Source organism: Anas platyrhynchos, chromosome 11 (genome assembly GCF_047663525.1).
Source record: "Anas platyrhynchos isolate ZD024472 breed Pekin duck chromosome 11, IASCAAS_PekinDuck_T2T, whole genome shotgun sequence".
Taxonomy (NCBI): Eukaryota; Metazoa; Chordata; class Aves; order Anseriformes; family Anatidae; genus Anas; species Anas platyrhynchos.
In genome coordinates, this window is record NC_092597.1 from 22299276 (window position 1) to 22321834 (window position 22559).

General features: G+C 52.6%; 1 protein-coding gene across 1 annotated transcript in view; it reads right to left on the reverse strand.

The window, feature by feature from the left end:
* Positions 1-4465: 4465 nt before the first annotated feature.
* Positions 4466-22559, reverse strand: part of IGDCC3 (immunoglobulin superfamily DCC subclass member 3) — an 84699-nt gene continuing 66605 nt past the window's right edge. Inside the window, exons 8-14 of the mRNA XM_027465698.3 lie at positions 19567-19814; positions 19044-19208; positions 13868-14056; positions 13534-13638; positions 12509-12647; positions 11858-12065; positions 4466-11748 (exon numbers count right to left, since the gene is read on the reverse strand). Of these exons, the coding sequence (XP_027321499.3) occupies positions 11593-11748; positions 11858-12065; positions 12509-12647; positions 13534-13638; positions 13868-14056; positions 19044-19208; positions 19567-19814 (1210 nt within the window). The 3' untranslated portion in view covers positions 4466-11592. The remainder of the gene's footprint in view (positions 11749-11857; positions 12066-12508; positions 12648-13533; positions 13639-13867; positions 14057-19043; positions 19209-19566; positions 19815-22559) is intronic.

The following is a 22559-nucleotide window of genomic DNA, read 5'->3' on the forward strand; positions in this document are numbered from 1 at the left end:
AAGGTCACATCCTAAAGGCCAGCTCAAAATGTGCTCGTAGGGAACGACAGCTTCTAAGTGCCCTGTTATCTAATTACTTGTGTCAGGCGGAGAAGCCTGGGCAGCAATTATTTGTAACCTAAATCACATGAGCAACGACCGGCAGGGCTTTCCTGGTTCTCTTAATTATGATTTTTGGGCAAAACATGGAGCTTTGCAGGACAAGTATCTGTCCGAAAGGGTTGGGTTTTGCTTCTCTGGAGCCTGAAGGTGGGGATGCTGCTTTCTTTTTTCTTCATTTCCCCAATGAGAGAGGGGTCCCATGGTGAAATCAACTTTTGTTAAGTTTATTTCACCAGTGCAGCAGTGCGCAAAGGGATCTTTGGTTGGCAGTGAGCTGATGGTGGGGGCACGGAGGTGGGTGCCCTCCCAGGAGCTGCCCGCAGCGGGGTTGGGGACAAAGCCAGGAGGGAAGAGCGGCCACACACCTCCCGGTCACACTGCTCCAGAGCCACGCAGGAATTAGTGATGAGCAGCTTGTTAAATAGCTCGTTAAATAATAAAGCACTGCGGTGCCACCAGTCCTCACCGAGAGCCCTTCTGCAGGAGCCGCAGCTCCAAGGGGCCGCTCCTGATGGAGCTTTTCTTTTCCTCCCCCTCAATTTTTCCCAATATGAATATTCGGGACGCAAAGCACATTACTCCAAATGCGATTAAGCCGTTTGGAAGAGGATTATGGCGTTTTGGGGAATAACAGCCTCTTATTCCACAAGGAGATCGGTCACACAGGGCTGAGCCTCCGGCCCCACGCCGAATGCGCTCAGCACCACGCCTCATGTCGCAGAGGCAGCAGCCACACGTGATTTCATTTTATTTTATTTTTCCTCCTCCGATACGTATTTATTACTGAAAATTAAAGGGTTTCCCAAATTTTCATTTCCAAGCCGGGCCCAAACACAGCTTAGGCACAAGCGACGCTTATTTATTTGCCGCTCGAGCAGGAAAAATATAACTTCTTTCCTCGTGTTTCTGTAATTTCTTTTCTGTGCATATGCAAATTGCCGGTTTATTTGTGCAAGATTTATGCAGCTAAATGATGGGGAATTATAGAGGCAATTCAGCGCTTAGAAAGGAGAGAGACAATTGCTGCAATTTGCTTGTGCCACGCGCTAATTCCTTCAGAAAATGCTTTTTGCTCATTTATTTGCACCAATTTCTGCACCCCTAAGCAAGCTGGGGAAATTTCCTCCAGGGTCAACGTAGAGCAAGCGGCGGATATTTCTTCCTGCCTGTGCCGTCGCCTCCCCGTAATCCTTTATAGCAATTAGCGATGATAATGAAATGTAGCTGGGACTTCTCAGCGCTGGCTGAGCGCAGCTCGTGCTTGGGAACCGAGCGCATTTTCTGGTCAAATCGGCTGTGTGAGCGCGCTGCTCGGGGAGCTTTGATCCAGCTCTGGGAGCTAAGCTCAGTGGGGGAAAAGCAGCGTCAGGAGAAGAATTTTTCCTGTTCCTGCCCCGGATTTTGTCACTGCTAAAAAGGTTCAGCCATGGGATGCTCACAGGGTTTGGGGCAGCATCGCAGCGTGCTCTTGAGAACTCCTGAGCATCCTCACAGGTGCAGCAAGATGATGGTTTGTAAACCAAAATTTGGGCATTTCCCAGGGTTTTTCCAGGTGTACCCATGGACGAGAACGAGCAGGGCAATGCCATGGGGTCGGACCCATCCGGACATGGGATGGGGTCGGGACACGGGGCTGGAGGAGGCCTTGCTGTGGCTAAATGCCAGCAGACAGCTGGTGCCCAGCTCTGGGGGAAGGGGAAGTGATTTAGGCTGGGCCATTACCAGAAAAACGTGCGCGGAGGACGGGGCAATGAGAGGAGCAGCCGTTTTCTATTAGGATAAGAGCAGGTCAGGTGTAGTTAAAACTGGGTAAATGGAGCAGGAAATGTGGCCGTATATTACTCACCCAAGATATATTGCACACATTAGCTTTGTTTGATCGGGTTATTCCGAGATCCCGCGCCCCGAGTGGTGTTTTAGGGTGGCCGAATCCTGGCTTTGTACTCTATTAAAATAAATACATTGCTGGTGTTTAATAAAGTCGCCGAGTTTAACCGCAACCAAAAGTCTGCACGCGGGCCCTTCTGGAAGTCGGTGCCCTTAATGAATCCATGCCCACGCCGTGCTTTTGAAGCTGGAAGGTGTGATATTAACACAGCAAAATAATTTATGAATATTCATTTAACCACCTTCCCGGCTTCCAGCGCTCGGGGTGTTTCAGAGAGCTGAAACCCAGCTCTGAACACGGCCGTTTTTTGCAAGGAGGATTAGGAAAATAATGCACGGATTTGGTTAAAAATCCACGTGCAGCCGGGCTGGTGGGGCACGGGGTGGCTGCGCACCGGGCTGGAGTGCGGAGCTCCTGCAGAGCATGGGCTGCTGGCGGGGCCCAAATGGTGAAAATAATAATAATAATTAAAAAAAAATCCACCACGGGCAGAAGGTGCTAGTTTTGGGGGGAGCTGCTGTCGCCCCGGGGAGATGCCGGCGTGTCCTGCGCGCATTAATGAAACACTTTCGTTCCGGTTAGGACTTGAACGATGCTCATTGAAAATCAGGCTGCCATGGAAACCGGAGGTGTTGGGTCTTTGGGGAGCGCTGCCGGACGGAGGCGCAGGGAGGGGAGGGGAGGGGAGGGGAGGCATTTTGGCAAAGCCCCGGCTTGCAGAGGGTTTTGGCAAAATCCCCCCAGCGGGTGGACACGGGGACAAGAGAAGGGATGGAGGGGAGGAGGTGGCCCTGAAGCCCTGCCAACACCAGCACCGCCACCGTGCCGCTTCCCAGCCCCGTCCCATGACCAGATTTTGATTTGAATCATCTTTTCCTCATTGCACGTGAGGAAGAAATGAGCGATGCCCTCAGCGGAGGAACTGGGGGAATTCTGCAGAGGCTGAGACCTCGCACTCCAGGTGCACGAGCCCGGGCAGTCACTTCTGCAAACCTGCTTTTTCCTTTCTGTTTGTGCTTTGCTCGTGAGTGTTTTACTCCTCTGGGGCTTGGATATCACCTCCTGGAAGATTTGGTGGTGGGGCTGGCCAGAAGGTGACGGCTCTGCTTCACAATGGGCTTTGTGGGCAGAGCTGATGTGTGCCACCCTGAGAGAAACCCAAAGCCTCCCTGCACTGGGGACCATTTCCCCAAGAGGCTTTTGAGCTCTCCCCAAAAAGTGCAGGTTAAAAAAAAAGAGTTTAAAAGTGACTCGGAGCCTCTCCCGGTCACACACACCCCACATTTTATTCTCTGCACACCCCCAGCGATTGCTGAATGATGCTCACACCTGGCTGGGTGCTGCCACCTCCAAAAATCAGTGCAGGGCCTGCCCCGAGCTGCCCCGAGCTCTCCCTGGCTCCGTGCTCCGCACCCTGAGCCCCAGCCCGAAATCACACAGCACAAAAAGGTGCCCTCAAAACCGGTGTGTAGTGACTGAATATTTCTGATCTGGAGGATTATTTTCTCCATAGGAAGCTGTTGGCTTGATGCGTGTCTTGCCTCGTGTCCAGGTCTCCCCACGCAGGTTTTTTTGGGCAGGTTTTTTCATAGCTGCTACTGCAGATCCGTAGGGTCCACAGTGTGCGTCTCCACGTAGCCCTGTTACAACCTACATAGAAATAACCGGAGGGTTAAAAAATAAAAAAAGTCTTGAGGACGGCATTGTTCGTGCTGGATAAAATTCCGTGAACAAAGCAATTGGCGTCATTTCACTTGCAAATTGAGCAGCGAAGCAAAATACCATTTATGAAACCGTAATTTATTCCTGGGAAATCAAGCACTTACAATGTCTGCTTGTCGCAGGTTAAGTTACAGAAAGGGAAAAAATAGATTAATGATGAACGTGACAACATCGCAGGCTAAATCATCACAGCCAAAGCCTTTGAGAAACTCGTGCGCTCTGCACAAACTGGATTTTTTTTTTTTTTCCAGCGGCTTTAAAACTGTGATTGCTTGGGGATGGAGATGTCGGTGCCACCGGGCCAGCAGCGGCTGGGAAAGAGGAGAGAGTGGTGTCCTCGGCCCCATCCTGCTGGTGGGTTTGTCCTAACAGCTCTTGCCCAGCTCCTTGCCAAGGGATCATCTCCGTGGTGGGGACATCACCGGAGCCACCATCGGGGCACCAAAGCTCTCCCAGAGGAACCTTGGGAGATGCTCCACGACCTGGTTCACCAAAGGGGGTCTCCTCGGGGCTCTGTTCTGCCCTGGCTTTTGCTCCCCATCCCTCTCAGCCCTTCTTGCTGGGGGTGCACTTGGTGTGTCTTTATTAATGGACACACCAGGGACCAGTCCTAATCCCCTAATTCTGACTTCACGGACATCTCCTGAAGGTCTCACCCAAGCGCTGGATCCCCACCTCTGCCTCGGGAGGAAATTCCTGGTCTCAAAGTGAAATTTCAAATAAAGAAATTAATTAAATACCCTCGGACTGGGGGTGGTGACCGTGCTGTGATGGTACCCGACACCCCGAGCAGTTTGGGGGCACCAGGGGTTGGGGTTGGGGCTGGGTCCTGCCGACCCCATAGCACCAGCTGTGCGCATCCCGGTACCTGGGGCGACTGAGATCCAGCTTTTGGGGTTTTTGGTGGTCAGAAAAAATTGAACCCACTGGGCTTTGGCAGCAGGGCTGGGCTTTTGGCACCGTAACACACACAAACACACCCAGACGAGCAGCGATAAAGCGGAGTTCGTGACCTGGGGAGCGATTGCTGGCTGTAATAGTGTGTCACGTATTAAGGGAGCATGTTTGAAACCACATTATATTATTAAAATTCATAGGAGTGATTTATAGGGGGGTTTAAAAACAGCAGCTTGCCAATATAAATTGGCTTAGGAAAGTCAACTGTAATCCACACAGGTCCAAATAATGACATTTCCTCCAATACATCCAAAAAGCTGAAAAGCAGAAAATAATATCCAGGCTCCAGAGATAAGGCGAGCGCCCAGGGGAAGGAGGGCTCTGAAATATTCATGCGGTTGTAGATTGGATGTCGGAAACGGCCGTTCCCGGTGGCTGTGTTTGGGGACTGATGAATTTAGTTACTGTACCTTTATATTTATCGCTCGATAAACAAGACAAGCTCCTTTACAACTGCGAGCAAGACTAATTTGGCCGTTTTAGCATGGAGGAAACGGCTTTCTGGACAGCGCGAGGTTTCCAGCAGAAATCCCCTACAAAATTAGGAGAATTTTAACCCAGCCTGGTGGGAGGCGGCCAGCAGCAGAGGGCTGGGGGGAGCCGTCCATAACGGGGCTGAAAACCCAAATTTGAGGTCTCATATGATAAAAAGCCAGCAGGGTGGGTACCAGGACTCCCTCACCATATGTGCTGTGGTCAGGGTGCCCGGACCCCAATTTTTCCCTTTGTGGGAGCCCCGCGAGGTCGGGATCAGCCCAGCCTGCGTGGTGCTGATGGAGATGTTCCAGCTCGTGGTTTTTAAAGATTATTTTTCGAGGCAGAGAACAGCGCTGTAAAGGTTTTACAGCGGCTGTGCTGGAATTAAAGGCGGATTCGTAAAAGTGTCAGCAAATGAAACCGTAATGCCCGAGCTGTATTAGCGCTAAGATGACCTTTTGGCTAGTTAGGGGTTTATGGGATATTATAAATTCTCCTTGTGCTGGCAGGGTTATACCCAGGGCATCGTTTCCACCCGAGGCAGGAACCCAGTGACCGGTGCCATTGGCCACGAGCCGGGGGCTGGGGGTGTTTGGGGACCGGGGGATCCCAAAACACTCAGCCCGAGCATCCTGAGCGCTCCTACAGCTGGAGAGGCAGTTATCAGGTGGTCCCAGCAGTAGTGTTCATAAGGAGATTTCTTTTCTTTTATTTATTATGAGTTTCGGACGCTCGGTTAACTTTTTCTTGAGACTGCTAATAATTCCAACAGCCAGAAATCAAAGAGATTTAAAAGTATTGCTCGGCTTCTTTTTATTTCCTTACCCTCTAAGACTTTAGATTAATATCGTCGAGGCTTTTTTTTTATTGCTCTGAAGGCAGGGAAAGTCCTTTTTTAATGAAAGCCGAGAGCTTTATATAATACCTCGGCTCCAAAGCTGTGATTTGAAGCTCCGCATTTCGCAGAACTTACAAGAAAATCCCTGGAGTTAACCAGCTCTGATCTTTCTTCACCTCTTGCTTTGCCACCGGGAAATAAACCCAGTTTTTATGCCCGTGTTTATTACGAAATGTGTATTTAGCCCTTCCGTGCTGCAATTTACCCGTTCTGGGAGCTTCAGGGAGCTGTTTGAAGCGACGCTGCTCGCTCACCTGCTGACTGAAAGGCTCTTTAGGAAGAGCTGAGGGGGCAGCAGGGTTGTGGTCGTGTCCCCGTTGGGGTCAGCTGAGTCCCTAAAACAAGCCGTGCTCTGCCCGTTGCTGGCTCCCTCCTCCCCTGGGAGATTTGGAGGCTGAAAATGCTGTTTTTCAGCGTGGTGGAGATCAGAAGAAGGGGCTCAAAGCTCTGCTGAGACAAGGAAGGGACCGTGGTTAGCGGGGCACCCTGGAGGTCTCCATCATCCAGCGCCAAAGCTGCGCCGCCTCCTCCTGTGCTCGGTCTCTCAGGCACATCCCCAGCGCCCGACGCTGTGGCACACCTCCAATAATGGTTAAAAAACCCAGCTCTCAGCCCTTAAAACCTGCGATTTGGGAGCCGCTGGCTGGTGAGAGGAGCCAAATCCTCCCAGCTCCCGAAATCCCGGAGTGCCGCGGTTCCCACGCTGCGGCAGGAACAAAGCACGGCTCGGGCCAGACACTGGAGCTATTCTCGTTTATTCTAGCTTTATTTTTTCTTGTACAAGTAGCCACAGGCTAAAATCTAAACAGAGCAAACTACAAAAAAAAAAAAAAACTTTTTAATTTTTTTTTTTTCCTTTTTTATACAGAGCTAACAATCGTAGGATCAGTGGGATTTCAAACATCACGAGAGTTCCAAGTAAGGAAGGTAGAAAACAAACAGTAGAAAAGTGCTTTGCAATTTGGGTTTTTAACATTACTCTTAACGGCGGATTTCCGAAGAGGGCCGGGACAAAGGTTCACCATCGGCTTTGTTATTCCTTCACAACACACACAAAGATATTGCAAGTGCCTAGGATGTAACCGTGACCAAAGCCAAGCCCCTCTTTGCTCCCTAAGACCCTGACCCAGAGCCCCAGAAAACCCGGCAGTTCCCCAAACCACTGGGTTTTGCCCCGACCTCCTTGGCACAAAATCCCGATGGTTGAAGGCTGCTGCAGGGTAATCCCAGAGCCACTGCCCCGCTGCCGCCGCCGTGGTGGATGCTCCTGCAGAATTGTTTCTAGAGGTGAGGGCCAGAAACTGCCCCGACTGAGCCCTTCCCTTTTCCCCTTCCCTTTTTTTTTTAATTTGCTGGGGGAGGAAAATAAATTAGCCGGCATCACATTGCTGGATGGGAGCTTTAACCTGCCTTCCGTGGCCTGGCATTGGGAGGGATCCGTTCCCAAGCCCCGTTTGCACAGATGAAGTCAGTCGGTTGCTCCCCCCGTGCCACCGCTGTTTGTTTTTGCAGGTTTTTAATTTCCTTTTTTCCCCATTTTCGAGCCGGGAGAGCTGCCAGGTGGCTCGGAGGGGGCTCAGCTCCCGAAGCTGGTGGCCGAGGGGTCGGGGCTGTTGAGCGGGCAGCGGGGACGGTGCCAAATATTGGGGCAGTGAGAGGTGAGGTGGGGTATCCACAGCCAGCACGGTCACACTTGGTTAAGGGAGGGGTGGTGGAAACTTCTTTTAATTGATTCTCTAATTACCGGTGGGCTCGTGCACACCCAGACCAGGACCAAAGCCACCGATGCAGTTAGGAGCATCCCGCTCGGCTTCGTGGTGTCCCTCGTCCTTCGTTGTGCACAAACCTGGGGCTGTGCTACGTAAAAATCACGGGTGGAAGCCTGAAAACCCCCAAACTGGTCCAGCACTTCAAGATTTCAGCGTCTTTACCGACCGAGGAAGAAGAAAGGTACGTTAGACAAATAAATACCTGAATCCAAGAGCCTTGAAAATACCCTGTCACAGCATAAAACTATTCCCTGTCCAACTAAACACAACGTGGATCCTAGCCCTGAGGTAGCAGCCATCTCTGGTAAACTTGAGAGCTCCAAGAATAGGTTGTGCCCATTATGGGTTACCGAAAAAAAATCAGCTTTTGGATACTTTGCTCCTTGCTGCAATTTCATCTCACCACAGCCAGAAAAGCGAGAGGGGTTTGGGATCTGCCCAGAAAAGGCAGCGGGGTTGGATGAGTGGAATTCATTTGATTGGGGAAAAAATCACAGGACGCGATTCCGACCCGAAAACGGGGGTGGTTGCCAGCAGCTGGCTCGAGATCCAGCACCTGCCCATTATCCAGCAGATAAAACACCAAGAGTACTGAAGAGTACAGATGGACCAAAGCTGGAATTGGATGTTTCAAGGGCTTTTTTTGCTCAATTTTGCAGACTTGAGAGGTTTCAATAATTCAGGGAAGGTCGCATCCCCCTCCAGCCTCAGCCCTCCAGCGCCTGCGGATCGGTCCCAGCGGTATGGATTGACAAGAGCGTAAAAGAAACCCCAAAAAGAGGAAAAGCTAAACGTCTAAAAATAGTCTTTAAAGATTCACATCCATCTTCAAGCGTCTCAAACCAACCCATAATCTGCATTGGTTTAAGCCATTACATTTCTGCATAATTATTAAAAAAAAAAAAAACAAACAAAAAAAGGTCTACTCTCGACATACTATCGCATTTTCAGCTAGTCAAATGGCACAGCATTTCCCTTTAATAAAAGGAAGTAGTGACAAATACTTGTTACTATTACAATATCACAATAATATGATATTAAATTAATAGCATGTTCGCAGCTCCAGGGACTCTGAGCTGAAAGCTACTCTACATCATGTGTTCACTTTGGCAACAGTACTGATCCGGCGCGAGCTCCGCCGTTCCGCACGAAGACAGCGGCACGAAACGCGGGAGCGGGGTGGGAGGAGGAGATTTGGGGTGCTGTGGTGTGAGGTCAGGACCCAGATTTAGGAGTCGGGGCTCAGATCCATCCCCATCTCGATGTCTGGGGGGCCAGGAGTGAGCTGAGCCTCCGGTCCTTGGCCAAACTTGGTGAAACGCAGACTCCGTGCCGCCGGCCGGTTGGGTTGGTCAACGGAGGGGTTGGGAATCACAGCAAGAACTTTGGGGTGGGTGAAAAAAAAAAAAGCTGATGGGTCTGCAAAAATGAAACCCTCCTGGCCGTGAGCACCACAGGCTGGAGCCATGGGCATCTCCTCCTCCTGCCTGCCCCATCGGTGCCCTTCGCACGCTGTCCCCGAGCCCAACATCACACGTCCACGTCCCCCAGGGCTGATGTGAGCAGGAACCGGCCCGGTGGAGGGGCTGAGTGGGGGATTAATGCACAAACCTGACCTGGAAGCACATTTTCCTGCTCACATCCATCCCCCGGCCGTCCCCAGCCCAGCCCCAGGGCGACGTTTTCCTTCTCATCCTGTACATCGCATTATTTACACAATGAGCATCCCGTTGCCAAACGTGACGGTGACGGGGGATGCTTCTGACACACGGGACCCTCCCACTGGTACCATTTAAAAAAATACAATGATCCTTTCTTTTAAACTCAAAACTCGTTTCCTTTCCTGATTCCTTTCTTTGCAAACACGGCGACGCCTGATGTACCACCACCTCCACAAAGAGTTCGGACCCTCACATTTGTCCGGGTTTAACGAATCCACACGGGGGGGAGGGAATTGTCAGCCCTCGGCCTGGCGGACATCCCCGTCCCCTGTGCGTGCCCCCATCTCACCCCACGGATGTCATCGCTCATGCACCGACTCACGAGGCCTCACCGGGCTGCCCCGTGCCAGGACAACCCCAAAACAGTGGCGGGTTGGTGGGGGCCACGCACAAAACCTCTCTTTGGTGTCGGGAGCCCCTTTGCCCACCCTGGGTGTGGGTGGCTGCCGGCAGCCCCCAGCGTCCTCCAGCGTTGGATCCTGTCCTGCATCGCCCCTCTCCTCGCCTCGTCCTCCACGGAGAAGCGAGCCCGGTGAGGATGGGTCCATCCTTTGGCCATGACCGGCTGGGGATGAGCCCTGCTGGCTGAGAATACGCTGGAGGAGCTCAGCAGCATCTCAGCGGGGTCTGGAAGTGCTGGGTCAAGGTTTCCACGAAGAGCTCCTGGTGGCAGGGTGGGCTTTGAAGGGACAAGACGGTGACGTTGGGGTTCCCAGCTCGCCAGGGTGCCTCGTGGTGCTGGCACACGCCATAAACCGTCCTGGGGGAATCGGCCTTGAGGGTGGCAAGCTAATGGGGTGGGGGTGCCTTGGCCCTGGCACAGAAGAGACCCCAAAACCCAGCCCAAACGCACCCAGGACTGACCAAGGCTGACATTTGGGGCTGGGAGCTTGGTTCCATCAGGAACAACGGTGCTGGCGAGCTGCGGGGCACCAGCAGCCACACATCCATCACGGCCCCAACAGTCTTTAAAGTAAAAACCAGGATACAAAATCTCCACCCGGCGAAATCCCACCGTGCCTGCAAGTAAAGCTCAAACGACCAGCGAGGCGTCAGCGCGAGCGCTGCCGGACGCCGGCCCTCCACGGGGCCGGGTGGAGGAGGCAGGATTTGGGGTGTTTGGGGGGGGGGGAAAAACGCACACACACGACTTTCTCTCACGCTTGAGGTAGAACATTGCTTTCAAGGTTTGGAAGTGCTTTACACGGGAACGACGACAACAAAAAACGACGACGCGGCAGGAACAGAGCGTGACTGCTGAGGTAGGACCAAGCTTGTACTGACCAAGTGCTCCGCTGCTCGTTTCTGAACACGAAGGAAGACGCAGGCATTTCTGCTCCCCAGAAGACATTCATTCCGGTTGAGGTAGGTTCTGATTTCACTCGGGTTGTTTTGTCCAAGTCTTTCAGTAGCCCTCAGGCAGGCCTCCTTTGACACACTCTTTTTTTTTTTTCTTTTTTTCTTTTTTTTCCATATTATATAGAGTCATTCAGCAAAAAAGTATCCTGAGAAATAGCAAAAGTGTACAAAATCATCAAATCCATGGAAAGACGGCCTTCCCAGGCCTCGATTTTTGGAGTCAAGTTCGAAGGGTTTCTCCGAATCCAGTCTTCTCAACATAAAAAATAGATCCAAAAAGTAGTCCTAAAGCTGCTGAGCGGGAAGAAGTCTGTGATGCCAAGAGGACGAGGCCCCACTGGATCCCCAAAAATGTCAGGGATGGGAGAGTTTGCCAGACTCTGCCAAGGAGTCTTTTACTTAGCAGCAGTGGGAAAAATCCATGGTGACCAGCCTTGGTAAAGCCATCGTCAAAAGAAACGCACCAAGAGGCCTGAGACAGGTCGGAATGACAAACTTCACAGAGTTTCCAAAAGGCTGTACACACACACATATATATATATTTATATATATATAAAAATAAAGCAAAACAAAAAAATAACAATCAGACCGTAGAAATCTTCAATTGACCTGAGATTTGAGGAAATCATCCTAAAGACGTCGCCAGCCGCGGTTTTGGTTTCTGGTAGCTCCTCCACGAGGGTTCGAGCCTTGGCAGGTTTATCCTTCATGGGTGGGAATGGGGTGGGGGGCCGCAGCAGCGGGGCTGCCGCCGCAGGGGCTTTTTTGGGGAGGCTCTGGCTGCTCTTCGATGATGCTGAACTCGTCCAAGGGCAGCGTGGAGATCTGCGTGTCGGCAGGCGGGCTGCGAGCCGGCTGGGAGGAGAGAAAGGGGAAATAATTCAGGGATGGTGGCAGGTCCCCGATGCTCTCAGACGTGTTTGTGTTTTGTGGTGTGCCCCCAACCCCTCGCCGCTGGACTTACCGGTGTTCCCTTGTCCTGCTGCTCCCGGCAGGGTGCTGCTGGGAATAACCTCTCCAGCTCGTTCATGTCCAGCTGCTTCCCGGTCAAGTCCCTCTCGTCCCTGTCCCTGCGGGCGGCCCCGTTCAGAACCAGCCCCGCGGCGCTCCTCTGGCTCCTCGGGATCTGCGGGGTCGACAGCTGCTCCTGCACGTTTTTACACATCAGCAGCCTGGAAAATAACGAGGCGTAGCCTGAGGGCGTGCAAAGCTGGTGCCTCTCCTCCTTTCCTTCCCTCAAGCCTGAATTTGCCTTATTTCTCTGCTGCCTTCCCTAAATTCCTTAAATCCTTCCTAAAAAGCCATGTCTCTTTCCACTCGCTGCAAAAGGGCTTTTGGTTTGCAGGGAGGATCAGGGCTGGCCAGAGCAGAAATATTGATGTTCCTAGGAAGTACCAGGAAGGACTGGAGCTGATGGGGTCTCTTACAGTGTATTTGGAGACGCCTGTGGGGTCTGCATGCCTGGGAATAAGGCAGAGACCGTGCTGCAAACAGCAGCTGCGTGATGGCATTCCCAGGAGCTGGGCTGTGCGATTGCACGTTGTGGGATGTGCACGGAAAACAGCCTGTCATTGTACTGGGGGGGGGAAAACCTGCCCCGGTGAGCAGCTCCTACCTTCCTCTGTAGCCAAACATGAGGAAAAGGACGCAGAATATGATGCACGTGACGCCGATGTGGATGCCGATGATGATACCCGTCGTGGAGGTTTTATTGTTCTGCTCGTCCTTCATGCAGTCACAGGGGGGGTTCAGAGCTGCCAGAAGAAAGGGGAGAGAAGGGGTCAGCGGTGCTGCTTTCCTGCCGCTTGTCCACCTTTGGGGGGCTTCAAAGGCTGAGCCTCCCTCTCCTGCAAGGCAGGAGGTGCCGGTGAGCGCGGCAGCTGCCAACCAGAGGAGTATTTACGGCAACGCAGATAGAGCAGCAATAACTGTCTCCCGGAGATATTCCCTCTGGAAGGCTTAAAGGGACTCCGAGAGCAGCAGGATGTTTTTTACACATAGATGGATATGAAAGGTGTGATCGGTCAGAGATTCCCTCTAGAGATTTCCTCTCTCCTGCCTCGCAATGTCACGCTCACGAGCTGCAGCCCCTCTCCTTCCAAAGCCACACGGCCTCCCTCCTCTTCACCAGTGAAGCTCAGAAGAGGAGTTTCTGAGAGCTTCCAAGGCAGCTCCAGAAGAGCAAAGACCTCGGTGCACCACATCTCACCTGAGGACAGCAGCTCTTAGCTAACACTTGGAGCTTTGTTGATTTTCACAGCCTTGCTTCTGGCTCAAACTTGGGGGACAAAACTGGCAATTGTGGAAGCATTGGGCTCGTCCTCTCCCCCATGGTGAAAAAGTTACGGGGCTGAACTGTGCTGCAAAGAGGTGTTGGCTTGCTGAGGCTAACGAGGAGCAACTGGGATGGAGTGAGCCATCACTGGCAGCATGCACGCCTCGCCTCGACAAAGGAGCTGCATGGCCTCATGGCAAGGAAGCCACCCTACCAACCCCAAGAAGTTTCACCTCATCATGTTAAAAATACAGGGACTGAAAGCGATGGTGTTTGATATCAGGTGCACCATCAGAGTCACACCTTGCTGCTCTCCTCCAGATCAGTTCCCACGACCCACCACCGAGAAGGACGGCCCGTCCTACCTGGCCTCTCCAAGGTTTCCCTCAAGGACACGAAGCGGACGGTTGAATTTCCATCCCCGTGCTGGTTGTAGGCGAGGAGTTTGACTTCGTACACCACCGACGCATCTGTTTTGAGACATAAGAAGGGTAATTCAGCCTTGCTCATTGGCGTTATCTCCCCAGGGAGGCAGGTATTTAGGAACCATGCCTAACCCAACACACAAGATGCTGCTAACAAGACACAAGGCAGGCTCGCACCACCTCTGTGGTGTGCAAAAACCTCTCTTTTGGGTGGGAAAGCACCCAAAAACTTGGGGTCGGGAGGTGACAGGGATGAAGCTGTCACCAGACTCACCCAGGTGGGTAATGTTGTACGCCGTTATGTTGCTGGCCAGGAGCACCGGGCCCGTGTACTGGGAGAGGTGGACTTTGCGGTAGAAGAGCTTGAAGCCTTCGTGCTGGCCCAGTTTGATGGAGGGCTCCCACGTGGCCTGGACAGCAGTGCTGTTAATGACTTTAATGAAGAGGGACGGCATGGCTGGGACTGAAACAGAGAGAGAAAGACGGCGGGGTGAGAAATCCCCCCCCAGCATTGCCCTGCAGCCGCTGCACCAAAGAATGTGCTGGGTGAGTTTGAGAAAACCAGATTAGACCAGACCCTGCTTTAGCAGCTTTGGATGTCTTCAGGGAGCCGTGTGAGTTTCCAAAGGTTTCCTACGCTCCGCTCAGCAAGCAAAGAGGCTACTTGTACACTCGGGTTGCAATTTGATGCTCGGCCCCCTCGGGTCAGGGCAGGAATGCAGCCACTTTGGAATCGCATTCCCAAATTCCACTTTTCTGCCCTCGCCTCGAGGGCAGCGAGGACCTTTCAGAGTGATTAATCCCCGCGGGAGGAAGGAACCAGAAGGGATGGAGCCGGAGACATCCGTCTTGAAAAGCAGGCGGTGAAATATCCTCCTGCCTGGCTGAGCGCACGAGGCTCCTGCGCTGCCTTGCAGGGTGTTTGGGAGCTCGCTCTCCCATCTGCTTTCAGAAGGAGGTTTGTGATTCTGTGCTGGGGATAGAGGAGAGAACTGGGACATCTTCAGCAACGGCCCTAACTACCTGAGCAGCCTGAGGTTACTGTGGTGCTGCCCGTTTCGGCAGGCAGGCACTTACCTGGCCTTAGGGGCGCCCAGGGATTTAGCTGGGAAGATGTCCCTGCTGCTGCCCGGTGTCACCGAGGCCTGAGTCAAAGGACAACCTTTCCTATGGTCTGTACCAGCCCGGTCAACACCCCAAAATCCTGCCCTTATTCTCGGGGTGTACAGCAGCAAGGTGTCAGTGCCACTCTGTCCATAGGTCCCCCAAGAGCTGCCCGACCCCGTCCTGCCCCCTCAGCCTGGGCTGAGAGGCAAAGCTTTGCAAACCAGAGCCAGATTTCTTCTGATTCAATACGTGGCTTTTCCAAAGCTGGTTCTGCACAAAACCACGCAGAGCAGTGGCAGGCAGGACCACATTTCCCCCGAGCATCTTCCTTCCCCTCACCCTCCCTTTCTCTCACACCGAGCACATCAGCGCAGAGCTGTGGCTCAGCAGGACCTCTCACTGATGATTTTTTCACTTCATTTCCACCAAACAGCCCCGGGCCAGATGCTCCCATCAATTCCTGAGCCTTTTGCACCATTCAGATGGCACCAGGTTCTGCAGGGTCTGCCTTGCCCAAGGGCTCTGCTCCTGCTCGGGATTTTGGGCACCGTTGCCCCAGGCAGCGAGCTTGGCTAAACCCAGCAGAAAAAGCATGGAGCAGAACAGCTCCACTTCTCCATCAGCCTCTGGCCAAGAGAAGGCTTTGAGGCAGAGCTATTTTCCAGTCCCAAGTGATTATAAGCTCAGAATAGCCCAAGTATAAGGACTGCTGGGCTTGCACTGCACCGACGCTGCTTTTTGTCTTGTTTTCCCCACAGGGGCTCTAAACGATGAGCAGTGAAAACCTGGCCTCGACGCTGTCCTTTGGCACGGAGTTCAGCACAGCCATTTAGTGAGTGATGTTGGAAAGCCGATGAAATGTGGTCGTGTCAATCTAACGCTGACAAGAGCTAAAAAGGGCACTTCCTCAATTTAACAGCAAAGTCGAAGCGGTACAGCGTGCTGGTCGGCCTTTTCCCGGTCACCAGGAGCAGGATTTAGGGGAAGACATCTCTCCTGGTGAGCAGGAGGGTCGGGGAAAGCTCTTCCCAAAGAGATGCCCTCCTCCTCCGAGCCTTGGCAGGCTGCAGGGCTGTTCCTGATGCATCAGGAGAGGAACGAGTCCCTGCTGGCTGGTGAGCTTCTGCATGTGAACGCAGGACACAAGATCAGTGAGCGGCTGTCCTTGTTCAGGTTAGCGAGATCCCACCCTGCCTGAGTGCTGCCAACGGGGAAAAAAAGGGACAGGAACATTTCCTCTGGCTAGAATTTATTCTGACATGCTTTTCATCGATGGGAAGGCTGTGCCTAGCCATTTCTAGGTGGCAAAACACAGAGCAAACTCCATTTATACCAGAGTGTATCATTCTTCCCAAGTCCTCATCCTTTTTTAATCCAATGGAATAATATATATATATTTTTTTCTCCCAATTCCCATTAGGGTAAAATTAGGAATTGCCTGGATCACCCCTCTGAGAAGCGGGCCCCTTGCTTAGAGCAATCATTTTCTGAATCATCAGTGAAAACGCCACGGAAAGGGAGATGGCATCATCCCATGGACAAAGAAACACTAACGTGGGCCATCCTGATTTGCGAAGAGTCGGCTTTATTTTACGGTTGCAGAGCCTTACATTTAATAAAAACCACAAGAATACCTCTCCTTCAAAGTACGAAATATATAGTATTTATTCAAACTCTGAGTATATATATATATATATGTAAATACTGATTATATGTAGGCACTTGTAGAGCACGTGCTGTTTATAATGTTATTACACAAATAAGTGTATACAGGTGGATTATATCTGTGTGTGCATAAATATATGTACACACACGAGTGTGTAGGTGCTTCACAGAAGTATATATAAAACACAGCATGTTTCTAATATCAGTAAGGCACCTCCCTCATGCTAAGGGCTGGGGTACTTGTTTTCCTCTTCCGTGCTGTTTGGAATTTTCCCCAGGTCATTTCAACTTTCTTCTTGAAGGCGTCTTTAGCCGAAGGAGACTAAAGGAACAGTCTTCATCCTAGAGAAATGTCAAAAAGTCCTGGAGAAAACCCTAAAAAGCATTAAAAGACAAGAACAGGAGCGTGTGCTGCTTAATGAAGCGGATATAGTTTGAGATTAAAAACACCACAGCATTTGTGAAACGGCGGAAAGGAGCCCCGAGCCGGGCACACGAGCTCACAGAGAAGCATTCGATTGCCAAAGCGAGGCAGTCAAGGGGTTTGCCACGGAGAGGGCTCCCCGTCTATCCAGAGAAATCCCTGCAGGACCCTTGGGACCCTGCTCCTAGCCAGTCCTGGGGAAAGGGGAACAACAGGGAGGAGACGAAAAGACCTTTCTAGCGAGAGACATTTAGGGAGGACGAGGTTAACTTTCTTGGTTTCCCTATAGCAACTCACGTTCTTTTCATCCAAAATTATCACTGGTCACAAAGGAACGAGCACTGCACTTTCAGAAAGCGTTAAAATCTTCAGCCAATCTCTCGGCATATTACTAGTCCTGCAAAGCTGACCACCAAAGCCGGGAGCATCCTGCTCCCAAGGCCCACACCCGCACAGCAAGGCAATGACGAGGTAATTCAGACCCATCCCCAGCTGCCAGCACCTTTGCAGGAACTCCAACAGATGCTGCCCAGGCTCTGCAGAGCTGAACCATCCTCGGCAGCCCAAATCAGCCCCCACACCCCTTCCAGGCCAAGCAGCACACAGCAGCGCTGTGGCATGCGGGGCTCTGACCACGCACTCAGGAGCTCCCCTAAGACAAGGGCTCGCAGCCCCCTCGTGTGTCTCAGGAAGACACAGGGCAAAACGGCTTGGCTGGGCGTGAAAATAGGTGAATCTGCAAAGAAACCTTAATTTGGTGGCAAAAACTGCTGGTCCTTGGGTCCCTTACCCTCTTTTCAGCTGTACGTGCAACCAGGAAAGCAAAGCAAACAAGCAAAGCCCCCTGCACCCTGCCTGCCTAAGGATCAAGCCAGAACTGGGCTTTGAAATCTCTTTTTATTTCCCTAGGATGCAAACCCGAGCTGGGTAGAGTGATCTCAGCCAGGACAGTCTGTCCACCCTGCACATGTAGCTCATTGCTGAAGCTTCGTTACACAGAACAAGACCTTAAAGGCTAGTAGAGCAGGACAACGATGCCTTAAATTTTTAGAGAGCCAGGAAATTTATGATCCCATTACCAGATACTTAACTATTCCTGTCGTGATTGAAGGTAATAATGACCAAAAGTCCTATCTCGCTTGACCCAAATTCCTGCAGAAACACCAGACTCCATGAAGCATGGCTGGCTTTTAGCTCCAGTAGCTGAACTCAGAGTGTCGGGTCAAGGAGTTTCAAGTTTTAGCTTAGCCAATCCCTCTGCCTCTAAATTGGAAGGAAAAACAAACTCAAAGGGTGACTGATTCCCTGTGGAGTACCAAGGAAATAAACTCGCAGGACAAGGATTTATTGGCGGCGTTGCCTCAATGCTGCAGTAACATCTGCAGCAGCTGAAGATGGAAGGAGGGCTGGATCCCCCACCTGGAAGCCAGTGCACTCCTAATCCTAAATCACATCCTCATGTCCTCTCTGCTGCAGATTCCTAATTACTGAGTGTTTATGAGAATAATGCAGTCCTCCTAGGAAATTACTCTCAGTAAGTGAGACGAGACAGGATTCAGAGGTGCTGGAGAGGCACACAAGACGAGGAAAATGTTCCTACGATGCCGCTGCCAGAGGGATGATGTTTGACAGATCACACTGGGACTGTGGTTTGTAGGCAAGTGCCCTGCATCAGAGCACCCACTTCTTACTGGGGAAGCAAACTGGTAGCCACAGCTGGGAGGCCAAGGCAGGGAAAAGCCTTGGAGACCACTGTAACTTCTCACTGAACCAGGGCTGCTCCAAGGCAGGGACTTGGGGGTCAGGACGGCTCAGCTCGGTGTGTTTTCTCCAGGGTAGAGCAGAACAAAATTTACATTCAGAAAGGTGTAGTACCTATAAAGTAAGAACCGTAAGTACCAGAGCTGCTGGAGGAAGCTGAGACATTTCTGGAACAGGAACTCTGCGTTTAGCAAGCGGTTTAGGGAAAGCCCACAGCAGCTGCAATACACGACCAGACGGCGGAAAGGATCAACTTGCACTCACAGCAACACAAGCTGTGAGAGGTAACGCCACGTTCAAGACCATCAGGCGATGCCCCTGTACAAGTGAGCTTCACACAACAACCCAGGGTGTGAGGAAGAGTGGGAACAAGGAGCAGCGACAACACAGGCTGTGTGCCAAGGCACTCAGAGAGGGTCTGGGGGTGACTGGCGCCGCTGCTACGCACAGCAGGATTTAGCATCTGATGGCCCAAGTGCAAAGCGTCCCTTACCTTCTCCCAGCGTGCTCACCACTGTGACTTCTGAGGCCTTGCTGGCACCGCGGGAGGTGTAAGCCTTTATATAGAAGCTGTAGCTGGTGGAGGGCTCTAAATCCGTCACCAGCTGCTGGAAGGTGCTCTTGCTAACAGCCTCCTGGTACTCCATCTCCACGGGATCTGAAGTGGGAAGAAAGAAGAGAGCTGCGTTAGGCTATGAAAGAGCTAAAGGGACTGAAGAGATGCAGCAAGCAGTAATTCTGGTCCCTAACGTGGACCTGGACCTGCCCAGACCCTTTTCTGCTTACATTTCTGTGTGCTTTGCCAGAGACCTAAGTGAGCAGCAAGATTCGACTGTGCAGCTCCACTTTCCCCATTTTTTTTGGTGTTTATATCGCCGTTACTGCCTCACCTCTGCCTTTTAGAAACAGAGGGGTGATGGAGGACAGGGCAGCACCATCTACTACAGTGCAGGCCTGCCTCACCCGCTGGGCCTCGCGCCTCGATTCTGCCAAGGCCGAGGAAGCCGGAGACGTACCCGCAGCCTTGCGAATGTGCAGCACGTAGCCGATGATCTCCTTGGTGTTCTGGAGGGGCTCCTTCCACGACACCTGGATGGTGGTTGCAGACACCGTCTCGGCCCTCACGGCCTGCGGAGGCCCCGGCAGCCCGTCCGCCCACAGCACCGTCAGGCGGGCGCTGGCCTGCGTGGAGCCGGCGCTGTTCTCGGCGATGCACTGGTAGATGGCCTCGTCCGCCTGGTTGATCCCGTAGATGGAGAGGGTGCTGCGTGGGGACACGAGAGGGAAAAGCATCCCACTGAGTGCTCTGCAGCATGAGTCCCCCCCTCCAGCTGAGGCTGTGAGGGGAGGGCATCCTACAAGCCTCCGTTTCCAGCTCAGCAGGTGGATGTGGCATTTCCCTGACCTCAAGAGGGGCAGATTGTCTCCGTCCTGAACTCCAGGATTGCACTTGGGATGCAGACAAGAGCAGGGGCAGACCCCATGCACACGTGGGCACCTCACACCCTTCTGAGCTGCACGGCTGGGCAACGTCAGGGCCAGCCCAGGACCTTGAAAACCACAGCAGCCAGCACTGACTCCGAAATAAATGCGCAGCACTTTGGCGCTATCTTGCCATTCAGCGTGCAAAACAGCTTGTCTTAAGAACATTTATTTACAAACAGAGACCCATCAGCAACAGCTCTGCGCTCTCCAGGGCTTAGCTCTCTTCCTGAAACCAAGCCTGGAACAAAACGATTCGATTTGTGAGAATTCAGCAGGCACGAGACCCTGTAAATAAAAACCCAGCGCATCTCCTGGCCAAGGCATGGGGCTGGGGGAGGTCTCCCCACACTGTTTCCATCTTTTACTGCTGGAGATTTTGTACCAGCCTTAAGGCAGGAGCTCAGGAAGGTAATAAATTAGGCTTATGATGCTCTTAGTCCCGTTTGGATATCCCTACACCTCTGCTGATCTGAGGGGCACTTCAAGGCTTTGGGGGAGTCATCACCAAAGCCGCCCTTTATGCAGGTGAAACACGGGAGGTGGAGATGATAAATAACTTGCCCCCGCCTGCCTGTACGGCAGAATGAATGCTGCTTCTAATTGCAGCAAAATATTGGGCTCCCTGCATTAAAATTTATTATTGCTGTTGATTTAACATTTGTATTTCTGCCTTGCAAATTGTCGGGGCCATGGTGAGCGAGCAAATGTTTAACAGTCATCTATTTATGTCCTGGGCCTTTGTTTCCTTGGCAACATTGTAAATGGAATATCAAATGTGATCTTTTCAGCTGATATGGTGATTTTAGAGAATCAGCCCTAAGCCCCGATAGCCACAGGCTCAACGGAGCTGAATAAATGGGAGGAGAGAGCCGGAGTGGGGAGGGGGCAGCGGGAGGAGAGACCCGATGGGTGGCTCGAGTGTGCCAGCAAAGCCCGGCTCCTGCGAGGGCAGATGGCAGGAGGCAGAAGGATTATAAAGTCCAAAAGCTGCACTCGCAGCCCTGCACGAAGCAGATGTGAGCAGGGAGCATTGGTGTTTCCCCCCCGCGCCATCAATGCCGCGATTATTTTCGCGCCGCCGCTGCGCATCTGGGCACCGGGAGCAGCCAGGCTGGGCTGGCACGCACGTCGAGAGCAGCCTCAAGATGCCCAGGAACCACGAGGAGCTCTTAAACTTACACACCAGCTCCACAAAAACAAGGGTTTTCTCTCCCTGGCACACACAGGCAGAGCTCTATGAGCCGCAAGCCCTGATGTGAGCTCCGAAATCTGCTGGCAGCTGCCACGAGGAAGGCAGGGGCTGCCGCTGAGTTACAGGCACCCCAGCAGGTGCCTCTCCATCCGAATTATCAACAAAATTCTCCCCCATTCAGCACCCCTGGGATGTGGAAGATGCACGCGGCGTGGTCCCTGGCTCTCCCAGATCTGGCCACTTTTTGCTTTTTTTCGTTTTTTTTTAAGGAAGCTCAAACAAAAGGGAAAGATGTCGTTGCCACACGAGGAGGCGCAGAGCGTCTCCGCGCGTCAACCATCTGAAATATGCGGCGTCCTTTTCTTCCTTCCCGTCAAGGGGGGGAAAAAAAAAATAAAAAAAAAATCTGTCACTTCGGGACATCTGCTGTTGGGAAACTTTCCCGCGAGTGCCAGACCGGCAGCGCCGCGAGCACGTCGATCGCGGCGAGATGCCAGAAGGCTTTCTGCTGGTCACCAAAGGCGCTCGGCGAGCCCAGGGCTCCGTCACGGCTCTGCACAATGCCCTGACAGGCAGTGATGGAAGTGGGGAGAGGAGCTGCTGCACGTTCACACCCGGCCGAGCCGCGGCACGGAGGGGAACGGGAGGCAGCTCGAAAGCCGCCTATTCCCAAGCTGTCTCGCAGCTCGGAGGCAATCAAGATGACTGATCTGGCTCGGGTCAGGGGTCCGGTGCCGCTGACCGGAGATCGGCTTTCCAAAGGCTCCTCTGGAAAATAAAAAAAAAAAAAGCCTGAGAACTGAAGGCGGCCTCTTCATCGATTCGGCAGCACAAAGGAGAAGAGGGGCCCAGCTGGAAGGACAGCAGCGTGCGCGCGCACAGGCGCACAAAGGAGGGAGTGTGATGAAATTAATGCGGAGCAGGCTGCCGCTAGCGCCGAGCCCCTCTGCTGTGCTGGTGGCTGCAGAAACGAGCTGGGGCTAAACGCAGACACCCAGTACCAGCACACCAGCCCCGTGCCCAAACTGAAATTCCCTGGGCTGTGTTATACAGGAGAACGATCCCGTCCCACGTGGATGGGTTTATGTTTAGCAGATCCTGCAGCACGCCAGCCAGGGGCCCAGCCTGGCTCTGTGGTTACAGACTCACCCCGCTGGGGTCCCTGGAGGGATGCTGCAGGTCCCAGCGGGGTGCACGGCGCTGCAGGAACCATCCCAGCCATCTGCCTGCCCTGTGCTGGATGGAAAGCCTGCAGAGCTGGCCACGATGCTGCTCCTTCTTGCACCTCTGGGAGGGGACAGCATGTGGCAGGACAGGGATTTGTCTTACAGC